The 11,216-nt window shown below is 36.2% G+C and overlaps 1 protein-coding gene across 1 annotated transcript; it reads left to right on the forward strand.

The window, feature by feature from the left end:
• Nucleotides 1-658: 658 nt before the first annotated feature.
• Nucleotides 659-6,371, forward strand: LOC110910545 (cyclin-dependent kinase E-1). Its single transcript, XM_022155179.2, has 16 exons — nt 659-1,051; nt 2,232-2,342; nt 2,509-2,612; nt 2,695-2,737; nt 2,822-2,920; nt 3,006-3,075; nt 3,184-3,278; nt 3,389-3,422; nt 4,344-4,428; nt 4,534-4,611; nt 4,777-4,824; nt 5,160-5,192; nt 5,313-5,421; nt 5,515-5,751; nt 5,867-5,930; nt 6,171-6,371. The coding sequence occupies exons 1-15, from the start codon at nt 818-820 to the stop codon at nt 5,927-5,929; spliced, it is 1,443 nt and encodes a 480-aa protein (XP_022010871.1). The 5' UTR covers nt 659-817; the 3' UTR covers nt 5,930; nt 6,171-6,371.
• Nucleotides 6,372-11,216: the final 4,845 nt, after the last annotated feature.

An 11,216-nucleotide genomic window follows, 5' to 3' on the forward strand; every position in this document is an offset into this window, starting at 1 on the left:
GAAATGCCAGATAACTAACACGGGGTAGCCCCCACGGCTGGAATGCCAGAGTAACTGGGAATAAACAAGTCACGTTTTCAACTATGGGGTAACCCCCACGGCAGGATGCCAGATAAAGGAAACTGTTTTCGAAACAAACTAAAACGAACACCCAACTGTGAACTCACTCAACTTGTTGTTGACTCGTTACTACATGCTTTGCAGGACCATAGGTGCTTAGCTGGAGCTTGCATGGAGGAGGGTCGTTGTGGGACATGGATAGCTGCGTGCCATGTTAAACTTGGAAACAATTGAACTTATGTTTTGGTTTTAAATCTTATGCTTCCGCTTGCAACTTAAACTATGTTTTGTTTGAACACCAATTGTATTGGTTAGACTTTATAACTACTTATATGCTTGTTCAATATGATTGGTGGCTGGATCCTGGTCAGTCACGCTTCCAAGCGGTAGTACTCCGCAGGTGGATTTTAGGGGTGTGACACATGGTCATGCCTGAACTCAAATTATACACAAAACGAGCCGAGCTGAGTCGGCTCGTTTACATCCAAGTCGATTTCAAGCAAACTATTTCCAACCTTTTCCGTTTCGAGTTATTTAAATAGTAAAATAATAAACATCTCATCACCTAAACTTTCCCTAAATTAAAAGTAGATCAAACACCAAAATTTATCTATTCACATCTTATTATTCAGAACATCACGGCTGAGTGTCTGCAATTTCAGAAAATAACCGTTAGCCCGGGAAACCCTAGAACTACGAATTCATGCCCTAAAACAGTAATCAGTGCTGTACAATCCGCCAAAATTCGATTCAAAAGATGAGCAACAGAGGCAATAACAGTGGAAGCGGTACCAACAGCAACACCAATTCCCCCAATCGCCCTGAATGGTTGCAACAGTACGATTTGATCGGTAAAATTGGTGAAGGAACTTACGGCCTCGTCTTCTTAGCCAAGATCAAATCAAATCGGAGCAAGTGTATTGCGATTAAGAAGTTTAAACAGTCTAAAGACGGTGATGGTGTTTCCCCCACTGCTATTCGTGAAATTATGGTCTGTTTCTATCTTGTTGTTTCTCCTGTTGTGAAATTTCTGTCGTGTGGTTGAATTAGGGTGTTTACGGTTCGGTTTGGTTGGTTTTGGGGCTGAATTTGGTAACTATATAGAAACTGGACCGGTCGGGTTTGCTGGGTAGGCCGAAGCGGCTGGTTTTCACGGTTTGACGGTCCGGTTTTGTCGGTTTTAGACAAAAAAATATTATTCTGAAGAAACATAATTCTGTACTAAATTTTGAGAATTGATATGAATTGTTTAAGAATGTATATTTGCCCTGCTTGCAGTGTGCACATATATAATGTATATATGTGTGGGCGCTCGGGGGGCAAAAGTGAAATGGTACAAACTTTAACGTTATTTTACTAATTTCGTGAAAATGACGTTAAAAGCGGCGGATGGTTAATCATGCATCATGTGGTGGCGTTGATAGCTGAAAGACACGTGGGTACATGCACAAATCGGTCTCTGTCCCGATGGTTTGAGTGTTATGTGCCTTAGGTCCAAGGCTTGATACAAAACTACAACCGAGCCGGGGGTCTCACTGGAAGCAGCCTCTCTATTCCTACGGGGTAGAGGTAAGGCTGTCTACATCTACCCTCCTTAGACCCTGCCTTAGCTTTGCTATTTGTGGGATTTACTGAATATGATGATGATGATGATGTTTAAGAATGTGTATATATATATATATATGTGTGTGTGTGTGTAATTTTATTGTCCTAAAATAAAGAAAAGTTAAAATAATAAATGTTAAACAACCGGTACAATTTACACTGCTGGTTTCAAGTTCCAAACCGTAAACTGTGATCCGGACTGTACAGATATCAATATTCAAACCAGCCAAACCGACTGTGTTTCTTTGGTTTGGGCAGTTCGGTTGGTTTTGCCGGTTTATTAACATCCCTAGTTTGTACATGGCAAGTTGCTGGCTTGAAATTATATTGTCTGATTATAATGCATAGATCAGGGTGTAACTCCTGTGTGTTAAGTTAGAACTCAGGTCCATATTGCTGAAGATTATTAGATATGACATATGTTTTGTTTTCTCTGATACTTTTCAAATTAGCAAATACTGTGGATGTTCAATGAAGCAGTATACTGTAAATGTAACCAACCATTTGATGCTAAATTTTTATATACGCTCTCATGTTTTGCTGAATGCGTTACAATGCCAATGCAGTTGCTTAGGGAGATATCGCATGAGAACGTGGTAAAGTTGGTGAATGTGCACATCAATCATATAGATATGTCTCTCTATCTGGCTTTCAGTTATGCGGAGCACGACCTCTATGTGAGCATATTATTTACCATCTTATCTTTACCAGCTCTTTTTGTGTATCATATATATAGGAAATGTACATCTACATGTAGCGAATCGATGCTAGGTTGACACCTGACCACCTGATTTTTTTTTTTTTTTTTTTTTTTTTTTTTTTTTGTGTGTGTGAAAACACCAGGAAATTATTAGGCATCACAGGGACAAGGTGAACCAAGCGATCAACCAATACACAGTAAAGTCAATACTATGGCAGTTGCTTAACGGGCTGAATTATCTTCATAGGTAAGCAGAACTTGTGCGGCTGTTAATGTCAACTGCATACTCTCCATAATATAAATGCTTACATTTAATAAAATGGATGTAGCAACTGGATTATGCATCGAGATCTTAAGCCCTCCAATATTTTGGTAAGAATGCGTATCTGTTGTCATCATTGGTATCTCAATACTAACCAGTTAATCTGATCGAGAAACTTTCACTTCACATCATAGGTGATGGGTGATGGAGAAGAACAAGGCGTTGTAAAAATAGCTGATTTTGGACTTGCTAGAATATATCAAGCACCACTGAAGCCGTTGTCCGATAACGGGGTAAGAGGCATAGTTTTAATCTATTTTCTAAGTAATGCCTAGTTTTACGTTTAATACATTACTTGGTGTGAATAATCATCGGCAGGTTGTTGTAACTATATGGTATCGTGCACCAGAGTTGCTTCTTGGGGCAAAGCACTATACTAGTGCTGTTGGTATGGAACATTGCTACCCGTTTCTACTTTCTATCTTATTAGGTTTATTTTGTTAATCGTATATACTTTTGGTATAAATTTTGAAACGATGTACTTGATTACTGTTAGATATGTGGGCTGTTGGCTGTATATTTGCGGAGCTTCTGACGTTGAAGCCATTATTTCAAGGACAGGAAGTAAAGGCCACACCAAACCCTTTTCAGGTAACAAACATACCTATAGGTTATAGTTATTAGTTATTAGTTATTAGTTATTTATATTTGTTAATTGTTAATATTGTATTCTGTTCTAATAAAGCTTGTTGCTTGTTCAGCTTGATCAGCTCGACAAAATTTTCAAGGTTTTAGGTAAGGAGAATGATGCAATTGTAAAGTGATAAGAGTATATAAAGCCTTTAAAAGTTTTGAATCCAAATTTGAACAATATGTCATTCTGCATATATACTTAGGGCTGTAAACGAACATTGTTCGTGTTCGTTTGTTAAGGAAATATATGTGTTCACGAACTGCTCATGAACACTTACCGAATGAGATTTTATATTCATGTTCGTTCGTTAAGGAATTGAACGTGTTCGTGTTTGTTTGTTAAATCTAGGCAACAAATGCAAACGAACGTTCATGAACACAAATGAACACAAACTAATGTTTATGAACATAAATGAAAACAAACAAACACAAACAAGCATTTATGAACATAATATATTGTTGCAAAACGTGTATGTCCGGATACGCTAACCGGCCCACGCCAGACCGCCCCAGGCCCAACACGTGAGAGGTAAATCAACCTAACTTAGCGGCAAGGTGATCGGCGCTTAGGATCAGATTCTAACCCGCGACCTTGTGCTTATTGTTGCACATCTCACGCCCCCTTAACCAACTGATCTATACTTGTTAAATGTTTTATTTGTCGGAATTTATGATATATAATACATTGATACTATCGAACACAAACGGACACGTTACCGAACGTTCATGAACATAAATGAACGAATGCGGCCTCTGTTCATGTTCGTTCATTTACCCAAACAAACGAAATTTCTTGTTCGTGTTCATTCATTTATTAAATGAACAAACACAAACGAAATTCCCACCGAACGGTTCACGAATTGTTCGCTGAAAGTTCGGTTCATTTGCAGCCCTACATATACACACTGACACCAAACTTCTCACTTTTTTGTGATTTGGATGATGAATTTATGGATCCGTGCATCTTCTTTTGATAGTTCTCCCTTTGAATCTGTATATGCTGAACCGCAACCCTAATTTCAGGCCATCCGACTGTAGACAAGTGGCCAACACTGGCTCATCTTCCACATTGGCAGACAGATCAGCAGCACATTCAAGGGCACAAATAGTACGTTCCTTCTTATCTTTTGTTTCCATGACTTTGTGAATAATATTTCCTTTGTGATCACCATCGGTCCATCTTACACGTATTATCTATGTATGCTCCTTACAGTGACAGTCCTGGGCTTTACAGCGTTGTTCATCTCTCTCCAAAGAATCCTGCATACGATCTTCTATGTAAAATGTTGGAGTACGTGCCGCCTCTCGATATTCCTAACCTTTCCGTTGAATGAAATATGCATCATATCATATTTTTATTTTTTAACAACTCCGTGTGCCTTAAATACAAACCTTTTCGAATCAGTTTATCTTTCTTTTGAAAAAGGTTTACCTTTTCTTGTTACATTTATTGCAGATATGATCCCCGAAAACGTATAACAGCAGCACAAGCTCTTGAGCATGAGTGAGTCCCCTCTCTCTCTCTATATATATATGTGTGTGTGTGTGTGTGTGTGTGTGTTGATCATGAGAAGCGTGAGAGAGCCCTGATTCACTAAATATGCAACTTTGATACGTAGTTTTAATATGTGAAAATCATTTTATTCAGTGTTGGATCTCATATTTACAGAACTGTGAATCAAAGTACAAAGAATTTAATTATGGTATGACACAATCATTGTCTTCCAAAAAATATGTCTCAAGTTAAATTAAATGATCCCATATAACTATCTAAGTTTATACTTTTTTTTGTAAACTGTTTTCATAAACTTTATCTGTCTGACGACTTGTTATATGTAGGTATTTTCGCATGGAACCATTACCGGGACGCAAGTAAAATTTCTTCTTTCAAAAGACTTTCTTTTTACAGCCCTTGAAGTCAACAGTTTCATATTTTGGTGGCTGTTATGTTGATGCATATATTCATCCGTATAATTTTATTTGAATGGTCAGCGCACTGGTACCGCCTCAACCTGGGGAGAAAATCGTCAATTACCCAATCCGTCCAGTGGACACAAACACAGATTTCGAGGGCACAGCAAGTTTGCAGCCTGCTCAACAGGTATGCTTGTACATTCGTTTGTTTGTTTTGTTAAACTAATAACTTCATTGAGCCAGAGAGAAGAGTGAATACATTCTGTGTTTTAATGATCAGGCGTCAGGAAACCAAATGTCGGGGGGCTCACATGTAATGGCAAATAGAAACGTTCAACGGCCAGTTCATATGGTTGGTGGGATGCAAAGGATGCAACAGCAGCAGAGTATGGCGGCCTATAATCTTGCCTCACAGGCGGCTGGGATGGGTGGTGGCGCAATGAATCCCGGGAATATCCCAATGCAGCAGCGGGGTGTTGCCGCCCAGCCTCATCAACAACAGCAGCAACAGCAACAGGTTTTATTCATATATTTCATAAAACCGTATTTCTTCATTCCACCTGCTTTATGCAATTTTGTTATGGACTTTATGGGCTATTTTTTTCTTTTTTATTTTATTTGTATGAAACCAGTTAAGAAGGAAGGACCAAATGGGGATGCCTGGATATCCGCAACAGAAGTCAAGGCGTTTTTAAGGTAGTTTTTTTATACAGAACTTTATATTATTGTATTATTGTGCTTATGGAGAAAAATTAGTTTAATTATAAGCAAAAATATAATCCATATCACTATATCAGCCTATATAACCGTTTCTATGTAAACTGGTAAAAATGTTTTTTTTGGTGAGAAGGTGGATCGTTGACTTTGCATTGACAACCAGATCTAAGATGAGATTTTGTTATTTCATTAAAATCCGATTTGGTGTTGGATACGCAGGGAATATGAAGTCGTCAAGTGATTTCACTTTTCAGCAATATGCAGACTTCAAAATGCTGTCTGCTGGTGTTGTATGCCTGATATTGCCACTTGTATATGGTAATAATTTATAAAGATATTGTTGTAAAATCCTCAAGGGGATTTTTTATGTTCGACTTCGTTAATTAGAAGCATTAGCAATCATCTTCGATTTTTTTTTTCTATTATTACGCTTTTATTTTCTTTTTGTCTTGGGTGTACGTTTTGTACATCTTGAGTGCGGTTTGTGACTTTGACTATCTAGCTTCAACTAGAGGTGTAACCGAGCCTGAGCCTGAGCCTGATCATACTTGAGCTCAGCCTGTGACACACCATTAGTGATTAAGATTGGCTTGGCTTGGGTTGAGCTCGTATGTATAAAGAGCCTAAACAAGCCAAAGTTCGGCTTGAGCTAGTTTTCATGTCATCAACAAGAAATCAACATCGTATTATTACCAAAATGACTACAAAAATCACTCGGTTAATAAGATGCGGCTTGCTGGGCAATGCTAGGCTATTAGACAATTCTGTGAGGAATCGATAACTTTCGCAATTTGATTGATCAAGTCCATTAACCTTTTCTAGTAGTTTAATCACCAAGATTGTTGTTCTATACAAATTATGAGCATTCACATTTGAGTCTTTATCTCCATCTATATAATCTAACTAAAAAACACACTTCTTTGAATCTTGTTTATTTTAAAAAACTTTCCACATCCAACTCTCCATCTCTATCTCTATTATATTCACAAATACTTATTTTATTATTTGTTTCTCGAGGCGTACTATATAAGCCTCTAAATTTAGAGGTGTAATTTAGTTTTCTCAAATTACAATCACATTCAAAAGAGAAAATTATTCGTATATATAGATCTTGGGGTTTGCCCACATTGCACAAATGGCCTTAGATTACAAGGATCCTCCTAGTGGTATGAATTTTGTATAACTAAAACACAAACTATACTTCTATGTTATTTGTATCAATATTATCAGTTAGGGTAGTTAATCCCAACTGCTTCGGTACGGTACCGGTACTCATAATAAAATTCTCATCTTTATATGGTATCCGTACTGATACCGAATTTCTGGAGAAGTGGGTATCGAATACCGTACCGAATATCTATTGATAGTATTGATACGATTCCGTTTTTTTTTTTAGTAATCATCATCTTTGTTCCATAATTTCTTGGTTTCACCCTCCTATTGTAGGCGTGTTGAACAAATTTTGTTCTCTCTCTTATCTTGGCTATTTATGCAAGTCCTTAAGCCTTTTACAAAATTAAAACTTTAGAATATAATTAATGATATTAGGCTCAAAGGATCATCTTCCATATCAAGAGAGATCATATAGCTGCAAGAGGTGAGGTGTTTGAGAGATTTATCATAATTAATACTCTTACTCAACACACCCATGAGTAGTTGAAAGAGGTGTTTGTAAATATTAGTGTAATATTCATATTTAACACCCATGTCGGCATGAATGTATGAAATGGAGAAAAGACTATAGGCCACTAGGGAATAATCATATTTGCCTTTTTTTTTGCATTCAACACATGCATATGTATACAAGAGTAATAATGTGTAAACATCATAAAAACAAACACATTATACATTATATATACTGCTAGCAAGCACTTGGGGCATGAACATTTTACGAAAACTATTTTCAAATTTGGCAACCTCACGTGTCCTTAGAGCGGCGCATCATGCACGTGATCTGTCTTTCAAGCACGAGATGCGTCTTTGGGGCGAAACCCAATAAAAAATGGACACGTGACCACCATCACTTTCAAAAGGGGCGTGAGATGCGTCTGGAGGGGCATGAGATGCGTCTGGAGGGCCATGGGATGTGTCTGTGTCCACCTGCAACATTTGAAACGACACGTGTCCTTTTTTATTGGGTGTTCGGGAGGTCTGCATCTAAATGCATCCCATGCTTGATGCGCCGCTCTAAGGACGTTTGAGGTTGGCAAATTTGAAAATAGTTTTGGTCAATGACTATTTTTGTAATTTTCCCATTTTTTTTAACTATTACTTTAGGCAAACAAAATCATACATATGTGTATGCCGTGTGCGTGTGCATTATGTAGATAATATTATGTGTATGCATCTCAGAACATCTAACAAGGAACACCTCTACAACCATCAATGCATGTGCATGGTTGTAAAAGTATATGTAAATCCAAGTGACTCATGGCAAAACATACGTTCTTATACAAAAAAAAAAAAAAAAAAAAAGAATAATCCATTTCTAGTTTAAAAAGAACAAACCCGGTTTGTTAATAAACACGTATTCTTAAAATCATGCAAAGCTCTAATTATGATGTTGGTAGTTGTATAGGATTTCATAAAGTATTTGCAACATAAGCGAAAAAACTAATTCGATTTATTTAAAACATTTTTAAAAATCTTGCATAGGTTGCTTTGAGAAAGCTAATTCAATTTCTGGTTCAAAAGCGCCTCGGGGTGGTGGCTCCGGCGTGGTGGAGCGTTTCTTTATTGTAAAAAAAGCCAAAAAACATAACGACTACGGGTGGTCTTATACGTGTGTGAATAATGAAATACCTAGGCCTTTGCAAATCAAGGAAGACATCTACCAGTGAAGACCTTTTTTTAATAAAGTTCATTCTTACTCCACTAAGGTTCAAGTAAATTTTAGTTAAAGTCGAATTATTGTAGAGAAAGTGTGCATATATACTTACATAGTATTTCTTGCATCCAAATTCCATAAATTTACTTTTACAATTCACATATAGTTCTAATTTCTATGCATTTTCAAATTCATGATTCTTGTCCCAGTCATATACTGATATACATATGTAGACTTTTCATTTATATAAATAACAATCCTTACATACTATACAGGTGTTGGTAATATTTTATTTTTATCGATTATTTATTTTTTTAACGTCAAATGTTACATAAATTCTAATTCTAAAGTACACCAAGTTTACAACCTAAGATTATTATCGATAGGATAGGAGTTCAATTCCTACAAAATAAGCGATAGACGGATTTTAAAAGATGTCAAAAGGGTGTGTATTCGATGTTTTAGAAAAAACATACTTGAGATGAAAATAAAAAATATATATACTAATTAATGTTAATCTAAACAAAAACATGTTACTTTTTTTACACGACAACTTTCTTGTATTAGGCTATCACACTCTCTAAATTGGAGAGGCTCGTTGCCCACTCCTGCAGACTATGTTGTTTTAACCGGGCTCACGCTAGATTTTTTAATTTGGCTTGGGCGTTCCCCGGGAAACCATACAGCCGACTGCCGTTGTGCCACCACAAGAGCTGAACACTCTCTTGCATAATACCCGGTGAGACAAAACCCAGTTGAGCTCAAGATAGAAGTGACACAAATAGGGATTAAACTTGGGTCTACATTGAAGAACCCAAACCTCCCTACCACTAGGCCACGGATAAAACATGTGATAAAATTACACATAAACACATTACTTGTGATTGAATTACATATAAACATCTTGGTGATGATGATTAAATTGATTAATGAAGTATTTTTTACCGATCTTGTTGTGGTTTTAAGTTTTTGTTTTTTGTTTGTTTTGAAACTAAGATACGGGTAAGGAACAGTGGTGATGACTGCACGTATGCTAACTGGTATCATTAGGTATCTAACAAATTTTGGTGATGATTAACGAAGTATTTTTCGCCGATAAAAAAAAATATAAACATCTAACTTGTGTCAATATCATAAATAACCTGTGTAAGTAACCGTAGAAAATCACATATTGATCATTCATTGTTAGATAAAAACACATACCACAAGGTAGAGGATTCTGTAAAAAGTGCTTAAAGTGTGAGAAGTGTATTATAACACTATATATAATACTATATAACACTAGGGCTGGCAATTTTAGACACGTACACGAATACACGACACGAACCTACACGAAGTTAACATGTATCGTGTATGGCCTTAACAGGTAATAGGTACTAAACAGGTAGACACGAAAATACCTGTTAATTTTCGTGTCTAAACAGGTAAAACATATGTTTACCTGTTTAGTACCTGTTAATACATGTTAACAATTTTAATATAATAAAAAATATAATTTAGTGTGACCATGTGATTTGAAAACCTGATTTTATCACTTATCTTTCTAGTTTCCCTAACCATTCGCGTTCGCATTCCATTGAACTTTACATTGTTTTGAATGGATGTTATGAATTATTTAAACCTTTTGTGATTTGTCATTTATGGATTTTGTTTCAAACTTGTTACAGATTATGCGTTTATGCATTATTTACACCTATTGTGAAATTTTGGCAACTTTTGCTTCACTAAACAGGTTCCTAGATATGTAATTATTGAAACATTCGTAAACAGGTATTAACAGGTAATTATCGTGTATATATGTTAAAAAATATTTCGTGTTCGTGTATGGAAAACTGGACACGAAACCTTATCGTGTCGTGTTCGTGTATGTGATTTCGTGTATCGTGTATTATCGTGTTCGTGTATTATCGTGTACATGTATACACGATATGCTAGCTGTATATAACACCATATAAACATCGTATAACAATATGTAACACCATATAATACCATATAACACTATGTAACACTATATATCATTATATAACAAATATAACACTATAGGTTGTCTGATAGCATGTCTATGATAGATGTATAATGTTATATTTGTTATATAATGTTATATAGTGTTACATAGTGTTACATATTGTTATACGGTGTTTATATGGTGTTATATAGTATTATATATAGTGTTATAATACATTTCTCACACTTCTCACACTTTAGACCCTTTTTACACTATCCTTACCCTATACCACAAAATAAAATTTATAAGACTATCCACATCAAGGATGTTTGTAGGTGATTCTTGGCCTATGTGGAGGGCATTTGTGAGAGGGATAGATTAGTGGGTGTTGTAGAGGATGACATGGAGGGTGTTCATTCTTAAGGATTCTTAGGGAAGAATGGTGAAGAATGGGGGAATGGTGGGTCCTTTCTTTTTTTTTTATTTAGTTTAA

This window comes from Helianthus annuus, chromosome 15 (assembly GCF_002127325.2).
Source record: "Helianthus annuus cultivar XRQ/B chromosome 15, HanXRQr2.0-SUNRISE, whole genome shotgun sequence".
NCBI classification, from domain to species: domain Eukaryota; kingdom Viridiplantae; phylum Streptophyta; class Magnoliopsida; order Asterales; family Asteraceae; genus Helianthus; species Helianthus annuus.